Here is a 17,262-nt window from a genome sequence, read left to right as displayed (position 1 = left end):
TCTATGTCGGGCCGGCTCGGTTCAGTCGTCCACTATTATCATCAGAAGACAGGAATGGGCTGCAGTGTGCCTGGCGTATTAGAAACAGATGCTACATCAGATGCTAACTATGAGACTGAATCAATGGCACCATTCTGCATGTCTGTTGGGACAAAGGCCTGATGTTACATTGATTGTGACCAGCTTCAACATGCATGCAGAACAATTAATATAATGGACAGTTGCAGCTTTCAATACTAATCTATTCTATTTCCATTTCCACTCTGTTCAGTGGTCATGCTGTTGATCTCCACAAGATGGCAGTAGAAACTTGTGCTATTGACAGGTGCATGTTTTCAGCAAACCTCAGCAGAGCAAGATCTGCTCAATATAGACTTCATTATGAATTGTAGGCCTACATGGCTCTCTGACTTGATTAATCCCTTGTCTACTCAACTCAAATATTGCAGTTTACTTCAATCTAAGTAAGTTCAATCTTTTGAGTTCAATCTCCAATCTAAGACAGCCTGAGGGTGGGGTTGGTGCTCACGGCCTGTCACTCAAAAAGCATAATATCATGGATGCTCTTGCTGTGCATATTGCTAGATAACATGCATCTTTTCATTGAATAGTGATGTTTACAGTATCAATAACTTCCATGTGGGCACAATCAGAATGAGGACAAGATCAGGACAAAGGATGCATGTTAGCTCCATGGATAGACGAGGCTAGTGTTAGTTGCTTCCTTCATGCCAGACAGACAGGGCATCTGAAGACAGCTCTGGTGTGTCAGTCTCACCTGCCCTTTGTGCTTCGGCCCAATCCAATATTTTCCCTGGTAATTCCCCCTCTATTGCGCGACATGGCGGCTCTTTCAGAGTTAAGTCCACATAAGCTCCCACTTGTGTGTCAGAAGCAGAACGATGACTGTGGTTGCCTAGCGACATCTCAGTGGGTGCACCTGGAGGTGGTGGGTAAAACTCTGAGCCTTCCAGGGGGAGAAGTGACATCACTCTGTTTCCTGTGATAGGTGTCATATAATGTGTTTGTTTTCAACAGGGAAGTAGGCTATAAATAGCTGTGCCTTTATTTAGAATTTTAATTGTATGCCCTCACAATTTGCGGGGATTCAATTTGGAGACCCAAGCTACACTACCGGTCAAAAGTTTTAGAACACATTTTTACATTTACATTTTAAACACCTACTCATTCAAGGGTTTTTCTTTATTTTTACTATTTTCTACATTCTAGAATAATACTGAAGACATCAAAACTATGAAATAACACATATGGAATCATGTAGTAACCAAAAAATTAACAAATCAAAATAAATGGTATATTTGAGATTCTTCAAAGTAGCCACCCTTTGCCTTGATGACGGCTTTGCACACTCTTGGCATTCTCTCAACCAGCTTCACCTGGAATGCTTTTCCAATAGTCTTGAAGGAGTTCCCACATATGCTGAGCACTTGTTGGCTGCTTTTCCTTCACTCTGTGGTCCGACTCATCCCAAACCAGCTCAATTTGGTTGAGGTCGGGGGATTGTGGAGGCCAGGTCATCTGATGCAGCACTCCATTAATCTCCTTCTTGGTAAAATAGCCCGTACACAGCCTGGAGGTGTGTTGGGTCATTGTACTGTTGAAAAACAAATGATAGTACCACTAAGCCCAAACCTGTCACGACTTCCGCCGAGGCTGCCTCCCCTCCTTGTTCGGGCAGGCTTTGGCGTTTGTCGTCACCAGCTCCATATATCATCATTCCATTTATCTTGTCTTGTCAATTACACACACCTGGTTCATATCCCCTCATTAGTCTGTGTATAAGTGTTCCCTCTGCCCCCTTTTCCTTGTGGGTGATTGTTTTATGTGAGTTGAGTGTAGCTCAGTGGAGCTACTCGTACCTTGTATTGCCGGGGTAGATTATTCACCTGTGCCTGTATTATGTTGGAGCTACCCGTACCTTGTATTGCCGGGGTAGATTGTTCCCCTGTGCCTGTATTTTGTTGTCGTTATCCAGCGCAACTGTGTGCGACGGAATAAACTTTGTATTCTGTGATTTACCCTCCTGCGCCTGACTCCTTCTAATCACACTCATCACAAAACAAGATGGGATGGTGTATCGCTGCAGAATGCTGTGGTAGCCATGCTGGTTAAGTGTGCCTTGAATTCTAAATAAATCACAGACAGTGTCACCAGCAAAGCACCCCCACACCATAACACCTCCTCCTCCATGCTTTACGGTGGGAACTACACATGCAGAGATCATCCATTCACCCACACCGCGTCTCACAAAGACACGCCGGTTGGAACCAAAGGACAAATATCCACCGGTCTAATGTCCATTGCTCGTGTTTCTTGGCCCAAGCAAGTCTCTTCCTCTTATTGGTGTCCTTTAGTAGTGGTTTCTTGGCAGCAATTCGACCATGAAGGCCTGATTCACGCAGTCTCCTCTGAACAGTTGATGTTGAGATGTGTCTGTTACTTGAACTCTGTGAAGCATTTATTTGGGCTGCAATTTCTGAGGCTGGTAACTCTAATGAACTCATCCTCTGCAGCAGAGGTCACTCTGGGTCTTCCATTCCTGTGGCGGTCCTCATGAGAGCAAGTTTCATCATAGCGCTTGATGGTCTTTTAAATTTTCCGTATTGACTGACCTTCATGTCTTAAAGTAATGATGGACTGTCGTTACTCTTTGCTTATTTGAGCTGTTCTTGCCATAATATGGACTTGGTCTTTTACCAAATAGGGCTATCTTCTGTATACCCCCCGTACCTTGTCACAACACAACTGATTGGCTCAAACGCATTAAGAAGGAAAGAAATTCCACAAACAAACTTTTAAGAAGGCACACCTGTTAATTGAAATGCATTCCAGGTGACTACCTCATGAAGCGTGTTGAGAGAATGCCAAGAGTGTGCAAAGCTGTCATCAAGGCAAAGGGTGGCTATTTGAAGAATCTCAAATAGAAAATATATTTTGATTTGTTTAACACTTTTTTTGGTAACTACATGATTCTGTATGTATTATTTCATAGTTTAGATGTCTTCACTATTATTCTACAATGTAGAAAATAGTAAAAAAATAAAAACCCTTGAATGAGTAGGTGTTCTAAAACTTTTGACCAGTAGTATATAGGCATCTTCTGTAGGATGTTTTAATTATATGCCCAGGGTTTTCTCAGTTTTATTTTACAATTTGTATCATGTTAAATATTAGTCCCTGTCAGGAGCCACCGTCAGTAATACCCACAGACATTCAGAACTGTCAATTAAGTGTTAGTTTCCTTAATTGTTTACCTTTCTTTCCTCTGTCAAGTCCATGTAGTTGTTCGTGAGGGTCGCTAGCATTAGTGGATCATATAAGGCTAACGTTGTGCAATAATTTGGGACATGTATCCTATTTGAATCATTATGGAACTCAGACTGCACGTAGCAGTTTAAACCTGGAGCCTGGCGCACGGTTCACGACTACTGAACGGTTGTCATACTGTTCCATGATTATTGAGAATTAGGGTAGATTTATAGGACTATTGTTCAATCCCTATTGTACACATACTTTCATCTTCCAATATTTAATGGGTTGAACTTGAATGTGGCAACTTTCAGGATCAAACCACTGTATTTTTGATTAATCAATATATTTATTGCGTAAAGGCTCTTCAAACCTGTTTTTTATTATTCATACATACTTTCCTAACCCTAAAATTTGCCTAAATAAATCTACTAGTTGGTGCTGAAACGGAGATGAATATGCATATATTTAGATGGCTTTTTTTTATTGAGCCCTATATTCTGAAACCGTTTTCTCTATGTATTCTAGTCTGTCAACAAAATTCGAATTAAAGGTACATCGTATTTAAAGAGATGGCTTAAGATAAATGTACCAAAAACCCTATTGAATGAAAACTCCATGAGAAAATCTGTTGGCCAGCAAGTGGGAGGGTTTTCAGCAGTTTAATTACTTTTACTCAGTGCGCGCAAGGTAGCCACACCTGTAGAGCGCATTACGTGCCTGCATTAGGTAAGTCTGAATACCAACTACTGAGAAGTGCGTAGGAAAGGTGTGTGTGTGTGTGTGTGTGTGTGTGTGTGTGTGTGTGTGTGTGTGTGTGTGTGTGTGTGTGTGTGTGTGTGTGTGTGTGTGTGTGTGTGTGTGTGTGTGTGTGTGTGTGTGTGTGTGTGTGTGTGTGTGTGTGTGTGTGTGTGTGTGTGTGTGTGTGTGTGTGTGTGTGTGTGTGTGTGTGTGTGTGTGTGTGTGTGTGTGTGTGTGTGTGTGTGCGTGTGCGTGTGCGTGTGCGTGTGCGTGCATGCTTGTATTACTATCCTCGTGGCTACCGGAAATCCCCAAGTCGCCACAAGGATAGTAAAACAAGTAAAATTCTCCCACGAGGACAAAGGCTATTTTAGGTTTAGGGGTTTGGTTTAGGGTTATGGTAAGGGTTAGGGTTAGGGGTTAGAGGAAATAGGATATTTAATGGTAATCAATTTTGGGTCCCCACAAGGATAGTGTGTGTGTGTGTGTGTGTGTGTGTGTGGGTGCGTGCGTGCGTGTCTATTGTTGAGGCAGCACATGAAGGATTCTAAACATGGATTAGGAAGTTCTGATAGTAATTCAGTAGGAAGTCCAAAGTCGGAACCTTTGCAATAGCTGGTGGTGAAAGGAAGAGATCACGCCAAAGTACCTTCCACTTGTTTACCTTTTCAGATGGACATGCTCTTGAAGGGCCATGATGGTTAAAGGTTAACCATGGTTCAAATGAAGAGGAGGCTCAGTCCTAGAGGACCAGAGGTCAGGGGGAGGTTAAGAGGAGTCTTTACAGTTTGAAGTAACAAGTCAGAGATCATCTAGCAGCTGGCCTTGATCTCCATGAAGAGGAAAAACACCTAGGGCTCTATTCAATCTGTATCGCCGAACCGTTACAGATTTTGCGATAGAAATGTAAAGGTCATTTCTGATTGAGCCGACATATACAGCATTTACCGTGAATGCCGTCTCCGCCAACGCGGAACATTGCCTTTCAATTTCAATTGGGCTTTAGCTCTGAATTTCCACGATGCTGAATAGAGCCCTTATTCTTTATTTACACCAACTTATTGGTGTCTTTCCTTGTTCATGTCTTTTCCTGTTCCAGAGTGGGTTAATGAGTATTGGGGTCAGGTGAAGCGGTCTGCTCTGCCCTGGAAATGAGCCCAGTGTTTATGACTGGCGCTGGAATGGGTTCATAACCGCGGCTGAACATGTGAAGTATTGAATCTGGGGTTAATAGCCTGTTGGCCTCTTTAATGGGCCTCATTCAGACCAGCCCACTGCTGCAGGCCACACACACATCACAGTGTCATGCTGATGACTCCAGTCCCTTAGGCAGTGTCTCTCAGGCTCATCACCTGGGGGCCGATTCAGCTTAGGAAATGTACACCTTTCCTACTTACTCCTTTCCTACGCACTCCTCAGTAGTTGTTATTCAGACTTACCTAATGCAAGTGCTTAATGCGCTCTACAGGTGTGTCTACCTTGAGCGCACTGAATAACCACTAAAAACCCTTCCACTTGCTAGCCAATAGATTTTCTCTTGGAGTTTTCATTCAATAGGGTCAGTATATTTATCTTAAGCTATTCCTTTAAATATGATGTACCTTTAATAAGAAATTTGTCGACAGACACTAGAATACATTGAGAAAACGGGTTCAACAGGCACATAGTCAGATAGGTTGGCATTACTCTTCATCATGTTATTGTAATATCATTACACATACACAGTTAATGCTAGTACACATGGTGGCTGATTACTTATTTATACTAATCATTCTGCTTGCAATCTATTATTCATGTAAAGCACTGGTCTGCATGCCTGTACTGATGCTGACTAATGGAAATGTGATTGAATGGAAATAGAAGACAGAGCAGGAGTCACTCAGACTAACCATACTCTCCACCCCAGTCTGCAGCCATGGATGAAGGCTTCTAAACCCTTCAAAGTGGGCTTGCTCACAATCACTGCACTCTGACAGGACCAGATAAGGCACTAACACCACATTGGGAAGGCTAGATGCTGCAAGTCAGTTATTCAACAAGGCATTTTAGTGCAATGCAGTGGTACTTTGCAGAGATAGACCTACTAACAGATACACAACCACATTCTGATGGAAAGTTTGCAAAGTCTATGGTAGTTTAGTATGTGATGGGTAAACCAATATCTGAAAGATGTTATTTGTGACTCGTTTCAGGAAACTATGCGTGTCGCGCATCACTACTAATGTCGCGCCATTTGAACGTCAACTTTAAAAAACAAATCAAAATGTGTTTTTTGGCAGAAATGCTTTCTGGAACATGTGAACTTTCATGTGCCTTAATAACAAACTTGTATGCCATCTGTAAAAATGAATAAAATTGTTAAATTATGAGCCTAGTTGGTTTAGCCATGGAAAAAGACAGCAACCTTCCCGCTAGCATAGATTGGCTGAGATAATGAGTGGGCTGGACATGCCGAGAGATGAGTTTGGATTGGTCTGCCATGTAGCATGCTGCTGTCTATAATATGAACTGGTTAGTATGTGTAGGTAATCCTTTCTAACGCTGCTTTTTTGAAATATATCACGTAGCAGAACTGCATAAGTGTTGCTCTCCACTTTCTGGAGGACAGAGTTTTGAAATCAGTGGAATTAGAGTATGATAGCTAAGGAGATGGAGAAAATTCTGGCGTTTGATTGCAAATATGCAGATGGAGTCAAAAAGAGAACACAGAAGGCTCCGTATTACATCTTCAAACTAAGGGCAATTTTTCAATAGAATGTTTATGATGTCACTGCGACAACTGCCGATAGACGTAGCTGGTAAATTCACTCTGGCTATCTACTCCAGAGCGCAGAATAACTGACGAATTTACGAACACTCAACAGCCGTTGAATATGGCCGGTGTCAGTAAATGTTGGCAAAAAAAAGCGTAATTAAATTGTTGCCAGCAGCACAGTTGCAGTCACCAACGCTCTGGAAAACATTAAAACAGCCTAACCAGCTCTGCTAGGGCGAGTAAAATGGTCAGAGTGAGCTGTTCTCTCATTTGTGTCTGGAAGTAGCTAGCAAGCTAGCCAACGTTAGCCAGTTAGCTTGGATGCTTGACTGCTGTTGTTAGGTCAGAGCGCTCGGATCAACCCTACTTTTCGGTCAGAGTGTCCAGTGTGCGCGTTGAGAGCGAAACGCTCTGAATTTACGAACGGCCAATCTGACAACGCTCTGAGTTTACGAACGCCCAGAGCACACTCTGGCACTCCAGATTAAATTTACGAACACAACCGTAGTATAAACCAGCCTTTAGTCTTTAAATCTTTGGTTGTTGAGTACATAGCCTCACATGTGTATCCTTAAAGAGATGGGTGGGGCTAAAGCTTAAAAGGGTGTGAACAATGCTGAATGGGTGTAGACAAAGAAGAGCTCTCCTGTAGGTACCAGAACATTCAAGGGCCATTTTCTCAAAAGTGAGGCTACAAATGTATCAACTTTCAAAGCAGAATTACTTTCCCGTTGTTCCTCAACTGTAGTGGATGATATACTATTTTCTAGCTCTAAGTCTCTACTTTCATCCAATGTAAAAAAACACAACTTCAAACGTTGCTACATAAGACCGAATCGAGCTGGTCGGTGACATTTACATAAATACAGAGTTTGACAGGTTGAGACCATACAGCCTACACTTTCTCGTTCCGAACTTCTAACGCGAGTGGGAGGGGTGTAGCTTAGAAGACAACCACACGAGCAGCCGCTCACCGATTTGACAGCTCGTAATGCAGTTCTACCTCCGACACCGCCAAAACACCAGCTATGCGGGTGTCGGCTATTGCTGGTTAACGCTTAATCTGATTGAATCCCAGCCTTGATCTCATTCCCGACCTGATCTTAAAATAGCAGGAGTGCCCCGCTGTGTCAGCACAACAGACCTGGTAAACAAGTCCCTCCCGGGGCGCTGCCCACACACGAAGCAGCCCCATCAGCACTAAATTGTAAACAGTCAATTTCCCGGGTACCACCAAAACCCGGCGGTCCAAGTCTTTCTCAGATTGGATCGTTCCCACTGACGGCCCAAGAGACTAGGCCTTTATGGGGAGGAAATTAAAAGAGCTGGGCTGAACGCATTTAAAAAGGAGAACTTTATTTACAACACATAAGGGGCTGGCCGATAGCCAACTGCCTAAGCTCTTGCTCAGTAGCTTATACACCATTTATCAATAAGCCACGTCAAGTTTGCTTTTCTCTCTCTTTAACTCTTTAAACCTTATCAGTCCTAGGGACTCCCAGCAAATATCTAGAGTTTTTTCACTACATTCATTTATCTGCATCTAGCCCTTATATTTAGCCTCACAATGAAGTGTTTTACCATTTTATTTTCAGGACAACCAGGGCTACAAGTAGAACACAAAACTATTTGACATAAACAGTTGCATTCATGAGTTTTATTGACAAATGTCAAGCAGAAACCTGATAGAAAATGAATTTATAAGAATGCTGTAAGTACAAAAATTGTTTGCTCAGTAGAAAATGAATATCCAACTAGTCAGTGACAACTGTGTGGTGTTTGTGACAGCAACTATGCAAGCTTATTACAGTATTGTAGACACTATGTCCTGGGATTTACTATAATTTTATATGTAGAAGAAACCTTACCTTCTAATGATTTGTTTGACTTGTGAGCGTCATCGAACAAAACATAGAGCAAACATGCGCGTTTGTGAGAGTCTCCGCTTTTCATAGTGGGCTCATAATAATATGTAGCTCAATTGGATTTTACGGACGTTTTTGTGAGAAGATCAGTTTTCAGGATCCGGCCTTATCTCACAAACCGCTCTAGCTCACCCCCTGTTAATCACACAGGCTAATGGTTGGTTTCAGCTGAAGCAGAAGAACACAAATAGACAAATCTGTAGCTCAAACACACACTGTTTAAGGGGTTGGAAGCCCTAAATCATGCCGGTGTGATTGTGGGACTCAAAGTGTGCAGGCCAGGGCCACAGGAACTGCTTGCCAATATATCAAAATAGCCCAACCCTTGAAGAAACCGAAGTAACTCTCCATTTGCATCATCATCTGAAGACAATTATTACTTTTTAATAGTTACTTGTCCAAAAGCAATGCCATTCACAGGTGATGGAATATTCTTGTTAGCATGGTTGCTGTGCTTCACCGTAGGAATAGAAGGATAACTTATTAAATCTCTCTCTCTCAAGGGTTAGGTCTGAGTGGACCTGGGTCTAAAACAGGTTAAAGAAAAAAAAAAGTATATATATATATATATATATATATATATAATTTATCTCTCTGGGTGTCTCATTAAAGGCTCTCTATCTAATGAGATTAGGTCCTGGGGATTAATGGTGTGGCTAATTGATAGACACACAGCCGGGGAGGATTAAAATCCTTCCATTCCCCCGCCGCTTTTTGGGGCCTTAGCTGAGTAATTGAAATCACAGGGATGGACACAAATACACGTTGTGACCCAGCTCTGCAGTGTACAGGGAGTTAGAACCGTCGTGAGGGAGAAGGGTCCTTGACATTGACATTAAAACACTGTTTGTTCTCCTTGCTCTCCAACACAGAGAAAAGATGATAGCCAGCAAAAACACACACAGAGAATAGTACAGTCAGTCACTCAGTGAGGGTGCAAAATAACCAATGGCCAAGTTTAAGATAAAAATAGTATCAAGGGTATACAGTGGGGGGAAAAAAGTATTTAGTCAGCCACCAATTGTGCAAGTTCTCCCACTTAAAAAGATGAGAGAGGCCTGTAATTTTCATCATAGGTACACGTCAACTATGACAGACAAATTGAGAGAAAAAAATCCAGAAAATCACATTGTAGGATTTTTTATGAATTTATTTGCAAATTATGGTGGAAAATAAGTATTTGGTCAATAACAAAAGTTTCTCAATACTTTGTTATATACCCTTTGTTGGCAATGACACAGGTCTTCACAAGGTTTTCACACACTGTTGCTGGTATTTTGGCCCATTCCTCCATGCAGATCTCCTCTAGAGCAGTGATGTTTTGGGGCTGTCGCTGGGCAACACGGACTTTCAACTCCCTCCAAAGATTTTCTATGGGGTTGAGATCTGGAGACTGGCTAGGCCACTCCAGGACCTTGAAATGCTTCTTACGAAGCCACTCCTTCGTTGCCCGGGCGGTGTGTTTGGGATCATTGTCATGCTGAAAGACCCAGCCACGTTTCATCTTCAATGCCCTTGCTGATGGAAATCTCATGATACATGGCCACATTCACTCTTTCCTTTACACGGATCAGTCGTCCTGGTCCCTTTGCAGAAAAACAGCCCCAAAGCATGATGTTTCCACCCCCATGCTTCACAGTAGGTATGGTGTTCTTTGGATGCAACTCAGCATTCTTTGTCCTCCAAACACGACGAGTTGAGTTTTTACCAAAAAGTTATATTTTGGTTTCATCTGACCATATGACATTCTCCCAATCCTCTTCTGGATCATCCAAATGCACTCTAGCAAACTTCAGACGGGCCTGGACATGTACTGGCTTAAGCAGGGGGACACGTCTGGCACTGCAGGATTTGAGTCCCTGGCGGCGTAGTGTGTTACTGATGGTAGGCTTTGTTACTTTGGTCCCAGCTCTCTGCAGGTCATTCACTAGGTCCCCCCGTGTGGTTCTGGGATTTTTGCTCACCGTTCTTGTGATCATTTTGACCCCACGGGTTGAGATCTTGCGTGGAGCCCCAGATCGAGGGAGATTATCAGTGGTCTTGTATGTCTTCCATTTCCTAATAATTGCTCCCACAGTTGATTTCTTCAAACCAAGCTTTTTACCTATTGCAGATTCAGTCTTCCCAGCCTGGTGCAGGTCTACAATTTTGTTTCTGGTGTCCTTTGATAGCTCTTTGGTCTTGGCCATAGTGGAGTTTGGAGTGTGACTGTTTGAGGTTGTGGACAGGTGTCTTTTATACTGATAACAAGTTAAAACAGGTGCCATTAATACAGGTAACGAGTGGAGGACAGAGGAGCCTCTTAAAGAAGAAGTTACAGTTCTGTGAGAGCCAGAAATCTTGCTTGTTTGTAGGTGACCAAATACTTATTTTCCACCATAATTTGCAAATAAATTCATTAAAAATCCTACAATGTGATTTTCTGGATTTTTTTCTCTCAATATGTCTGTCATAGTTGACGTGTACCTATGATGAAAATTACAGGACTCTCTCATCTTTTTAAGTGGGAGAACTTGCACAATTGGTGGCTGACTAAATAATTTTTTCCCCCACTGTATATTCCAGGAGGGTGTAATCTCAGAAAGTTGGAGTGAAGAACACTGATGGTTGAACATGAACAAGGTAGAAATAAGTAAGGTGCCACATTTTCAAAACATGTCTCATTTATTTTCTAAAGCACATATCCAGTATCTAGATGAATGAAGAAAATAATTCAGATACACTGAATAATAGAATAACTATCAGCAGGCATGGCTGTTTAACCCTTCCACAGTTTCAAGTTCAGAGGCCGACAGAAATGCGTTCGTCAAAGACACAAAGAAGAGGGAGGGCTGCATTTGACATTTAAAAAAACAGAACTAGCTTTCTTAATTCTTAAAAAAGAACCAGCATTATTTTGTTTTGAAAAGGATAAAGATAAACTGAAAGAAACCTACAGCATCTTGACCAAAATTAGAAAAGAAACACGCACACATTGAAAATGGCCGGGCCAAAACGTCATTCAGCCCATTGAAGAGCTAGAGCAGCAACTGTTTTGTTGTTAACACTTCAAAAATAGGTATCTTACAGCATTTTCTTTTTTGAATGTCTTTTTACAGAGTATATTCATATATTTTCCGCTGACAATTTTTTACATTCTCACCACATAAGAACAAGTGCGTTGAGTAAAACATTTTGAAAAAAAATCATGCACCTTTTAATAGTTTTGTTGACCTAAAAAATGGGAATGTTCAAGGCGAGAAAATCCTTTCAATGCTTAATTTTCAGTGCCTTCTTTCCAAGCCATTTAAAGTCGTACTGTCTCATACTGTCTCACTACTCATATCATGCCTATATAAGTTTTACAGTGTGAAAAGCAACACAAAACCGTACAGGGCAGGCAAGCGTCCAAACGTAAATGCTCCTAGACTGAGGACTGAGTTCACAGAGGAAAGGCAGGCATTCTCTGTTTGTTAGAAAAACCCCACATTTATAAAAACAACCACATCCACACACACACCCAATGTCAGTGTGTTGTTGTGTTGACCAGATGATGCTTGGGAAAGTCTTCGATCAGCCCAGTGATGTATCAGGTCTCACTGACAGAGGGTTGCTTTAGTAGTACTTCCCCAAAATGCTCCAAAAGGTCAGAGTTCAACTGATCTTAACCTGCAGCCAGCCCTCGTTGTGAGGCTCACTTCTCTGTGTTACTGCTGGGTACAGTAGTTCTTTCTACACAGAGAGAAGAGGAGAGAGGGCCATATGAAGGTTTGGGGGCATGGGGGTTACAAGGGAGTGTGCCTCTCGAAACCACTCCAATGGCAAACAACCCTGAGATAGCAGGAGTCCAATACAAAACACACCACAAAAGGCACTTTATAAAACGACAGTGCTTCTGTTCTAAGGAAATTCAAGTTGAGAGAGAAAGTGTCTTTCTGTACACTCTGTTCAGCGCTAAGCCAAAAAGAGACGGGTTTGTCCTGTTCCTTTTTATCATCCAAGCCAAACGAGCATCATCACTCCTGTCTCTCAGAAGTGCCTTGTGTCCCCAGATAGCTCGAGGTTCAGTAGAGAGAGAAACAAAACACACTAAAAACTTGCCACTAAGAAAGCCAGAATAGAGTAGCAGCAGAACCTGGTAAGGTCACAGGCCATGTTCTAGAACAGTCTCTAACGTCCCGTTTTGTCCTCACTGGTCTACTATGGAAATATCTCATGTGGTACTGCTTGGGCCCTGCCCGTGGTTTCGAGGATCATCTGACCCCGACCCCAACCCCAACCCCTCCCCCCGGACTCCCTCCGTACCCCACCCCACCCCTCTCTCAGTCGTCGTCTCCTCCGCCGTAGAGGTCAGCCAGCTTCTTGAAGCGGGGGCCCCAGTCGTTGAGGTAGTCGTAGTCCTGGTCTCCTGAGCTTGAGGAGTTGAGGGAGCTGACAGAGCCGGCCGTGGAGCCGCTGCCCTCGTAGTCAAACACCAGCAGGGAGTCATAGGGCGGGGCTGTGGGGTCGTTGTCTGCCGCTCTCAGACCCTGAGAGAGAGAGATAGAGAGGATTAGTTAGCACTGAAGAGAGGAAGGCAAAAGACTGATATCAATGGCTTGCTACTGTGTTTGGAAACTTTTGAAAAGCTATCACTGTTTAGTACAGGAACGTGAACATTAACACACTTGTATGATCTTTCGAGATGAACAATGTCTAATAGTTAACATACGTCGTTGATGAAGTCTCCGATATCTCCGGGATGAGGCAGGCTGGGTCTGACGGGGTACTGGGACTCAGCGATAACAGGCCTCTCGTCCACCCTGCGCACCCCCGCTGGTTTACAGATAATGTGGTCCAGAGCCTCGGGCTGCTGCAGCTGGCTTAGGTCATAGTCCTGCAACACCGGGCAAGGAAGGAGACTCAGTGTAAGTGTAAGAATGGCGGAGAAAGTGTCTGAGTGCAATCACAGTATTTGTAAACATTACATCATCATCATCTTCATCATCGGTGTGGTCATCATCGTCATCATCATGACTAAAAGTATGGCTTTGTTTTTAAATGAAGTCTTAGTGCATGTGTAATGTGTATATCACTGACCTGGTCCTCCTCTCCTCCTCCCTCCTCATCGTATTTCAGGATATTGTCTCTGACGTCATCCTCTGGGTCAATCAGCAGTGGCTTGGCCTGACGCTCCTTCTCCCTCCGCTTCATCCACATCACAAACACCAGCACCATGACTGCAACACACACAGAACAGCACATCAGCAGGGTAGACAGAGGAGTGCTGGGAATATGGATACATTAGAAGTTGTGTGTGTAGTATGTTGACACAGACAATGATGCCTACAGCACAGGTGTGTGTGTGTGTGTGTGTGAATATATAAGTGTGTATAAGTGTGTATTATACTCACTAAGCAGTATGATGATACAGATGAGTATGGCTATGATCGCTCCGGTCCCCAGTCCAGCGGCAGCTACAGCTCCGGTGGTAGTACAGTCTCCGTTGTCGTCACACGGACATACCTTGACCTTTATAATGGACCTGTTAGAGAGGGGCGGGTTCCCAGAGTCCGACACGATGATGGGAACATCATACACCCCTGCATCCAGGTAGGGAATCCTCAGTCTCAGCTGGGCATAGTCACCTGCACATAATCACACAGACACAATGTCCTGTCACTGCTTGAAGCTCACAGTATCAGATAGAAGTGGTTTAGAATATAAACAGTTGACCACTGGAGTTTTACTGTAGTAATCTATAGCCATGTGAGCAGTACTGCAGAGATACAGTACATGCAAATACCTACTGAATAATACACAGGCAGTAACTATAGCTAAATACACACGCACCTACAGCACAGCATATCCATTCAAACTAAAACCAGAGTATACTTTTTTTTTTATAGCACCTCACAAACAACACAAAAACACAGAAACAAAATGCACACTATACAACACATTCCCCGAGGTGATCAACATATGGTTTCCAAATTTCGTCAAACACTTCCGGTTTTTGTTTAGCTTTATAATATACAAAATCCAACAGTATGTAGCTAGATAGTTCAGTCCTCCAGTTTGTTATTGAGGGTGAATATGAGGCGTTCTTATTTATGGCTATACATTTTTTTGTTGCAGCAATTAATAATAATATAATATAATATAATATGCCATTTAGCAGACGCTTTTATCCAAAGCGACTTAGTCATGTGTGCATACATTTTTACGTATGGGTGGTCCCGGGGATCGAACCCACTACCCTGGCGTTACAAGCGCCATGCTCTACCAATTGAGCTACAGAGGACCATAATTAGACCTAGATTACAAAACACCAATATTTACATTTCCCAACAGATGGAAATGTATATAAATTCCTAGACACAATGAAATGATAGCACATACATTATCCCAAAATGTCAGTTTATCACAGAACCACAGCATATGTAATAGGGTTCCTTTGTGCTTTTTGCATCTCCAACCAAAATGTGACATTTCTGGGTGCGTTACATGCATTCTGTCAGTCCTATGAATTATCTTAAATAATCATAAGGTATTACATTTAGAGTTGAAGTCGGAAGTTTACATACACCTTAGCCAAATACATTTAAACTCTGTTTTTCATAATTCCTGACATTTAATCCTAGTAAAAATTCCCTGTTTTAGGTCAGTTAGGATCACCACTTTTTTTAAGAATGTGAAATGTCAGAATAATAGTAGAGAGAATGATTTATTTAAGCTTTTATTTCTTTCATCACATTCCCAGTGGGTCATAAGTTTACATACACTCAATTAGTATTTGGTAGCATTGCCTTAAAATTGTTTAACTTGGATCAAACGTTTTGAGTAGCCTTCCACAAGCTTCCCACAATAAGTTGGGTGAATTTTGGCCCATTCCTCCTGACAGAGCTGGTGTAACTGAGTCAGGTTTGTAAGCCTCCTTGCTCGCACACGCTTTTTCAGTTCTGCCCACAAATGTTCTATAGGATTGAGGTCAGGGCTTTGTGATGGCCACTCCAATACCTTGACTTTGTTGTCCTTCAGCCATTTTGCCATTACTTTGGAAGTATGCTTGGGGTCATTGTCCATTTGGAAGACCCATTTGCGACCAAGATTTAACTTCCTGACTGAAGTCTTGAGATGTTGCTTCAATATATCCACATAATTTTCCTTCCTCATGATGCCATCTATTTTGTGAAGTGCACCAGTCCCTCCTGCAGCAAAGCACCCCCACAGCATGATGCTGCCACCCCTGTGCTTCACGTTGGGATGGTGTTCTTCGGCTTGCAAGCAGCGCCCTTTTTCCTCCAAACATAACGATGGTCATTATGGCCAAACAGGTCTACTTTTGTTTCTCCAAAAAGTACGATCTTTGTCCCCATGTGCAGTTGCAAACCGTAGTCTGGCTTTTTTATGGCGGTTTTGGAGCAGTGGCTTCTTCCTTGCTGAGCGGCCTTTCAGGTTATGTAGATATAGGACTCGTTTTACTATGGATATTGATACTTTTGTACCTGTTTCCTTCAGCATCTTCACAACGTTCTTTGCTGTTGTTCTGGGATTGATTTGCACTTTTCACACCAAAGTACATTAATCTCTAGGAGACAGAACGCATCTCCTTCCTGAGCGGTATGACGGCTGCGTGGTCCCATGGTGTTTATACTTGCGTACTATTGTTTGTACAGATGAACTTGGTACCTTCAGGCATTTGGAAATTGCTCCCAAGGATGAACCAGACTTGTGGAGGTCTACAATCTTTTTCTGAGGTCTTGGCTGATTTCTTTTGATTTTCCCATGATGTCAAGCAAAGAGGCACTGAGTTTGAATTTAGGCCTTGAAATACATCCACAGGTACACCTCCAATTGACTCAAATGATGTCGATTAGCCTATCAGAAGCTTCTAAAGCCATGACATCATTTTCTGGAATTTTCCAAGCTGTTTAAAGGCACAGTCAACTTAGTGTATGTAAACTTCTGACCCACTGGAATTGTGATACAGTGAATTATAAGTGAAATAATCTGTCTGTAAACAATTGTTGGAAAAATTACTAACCGACTTGCCAAAACTATAGTTTGTTAACAATAAATTTGTGGAGTGGTTGAAAAATGAGTTTGAATGACTCCAACCTAAGTGTATGTAAACTTCCGACTTCAACTGTATAAGGCAAGTGTAAAACAGTCAATTTGAGTGTTGAGGTCTTTCCATTCCAAATAAAGTTGGAGAGCAGGCCATTTATTTTATTAAAAAGGTTGGATGGAATTGAAACTGGCAGGGCCTGGAATAAATACATCAATCTTGGTCATATTTTCATTTTGATTATGTTGACTCTACCTAACATAGAAATTGGGAGAGATCTCCAACTCTGAACATCGGATTCAATCTTATCTATTAAAGGAAAGTAATTGATTTTGTATACCTCCTCCAGATTGCATGGTATCAGTACACCCAGGTATTTCATATGTGACTTTGTCCATGTCCACTTAAATGTACTTTCTATGCTTGAGAAGTATAATTAGAAATTGGCATTATTTCAGTTTTCTCCCAATTCACTTTAAATACAGCACCATATGTGTCCAACAGTAGTAAAATAAATGACAGAGAATGTTCTGGTTCAGATA

The 17,262-nt window shown here is 42.3% G+C and overlaps 1 protein-coding gene across 1 annotated transcript in view; it reads right to left on the bottom strand.

Moving 5' to 3' along the window:
• Positions 1 to 12,992: 12,992 nt before the first annotated feature.
• LOC311133961 (cadherin-4-like) overlaps positions 12,993 to 17,262 on the bottom strand; it is a gene marked incomplete at both ends in the record, with an annotated part of 66,008 nt that continues 61,738 nt past the window's right edge. The window contains 4 exons of the mRNA XM_084167590.1: positions 12,993 to 13,199; positions 13,382 to 13,546; positions 13,750 to 13,889; positions 14,064 to 14,297. Of these exons, the coding sequence (XP_084023716.1) occupies positions 12,993 to 13,199; positions 13,382 to 13,546; positions 13,750 to 13,889; positions 14,064 to 14,297 (746 nt within the window). The remainder of the gene's footprint in view (positions 13,200 to 13,381; positions 13,547 to 13,749; positions 13,890 to 14,063; positions 14,298 to 17,262) is intronic.

This window comes from Coregonus lavaretus (assembly GCF_964263955.1).
Source record: "Coregonus lavaretus genome assembly, chromosome: 8".
NCBI lineage: Eukaryota > Metazoa > Chordata > Actinopteri > Salmoniformes > Salmonidae > Coregonus > Coregonus lavaretus.
The sequence above is the reverse complement of the archived record's forward strand: the minus strand, read 5'-3'. Positions and strand labels throughout refer to the sequence as shown.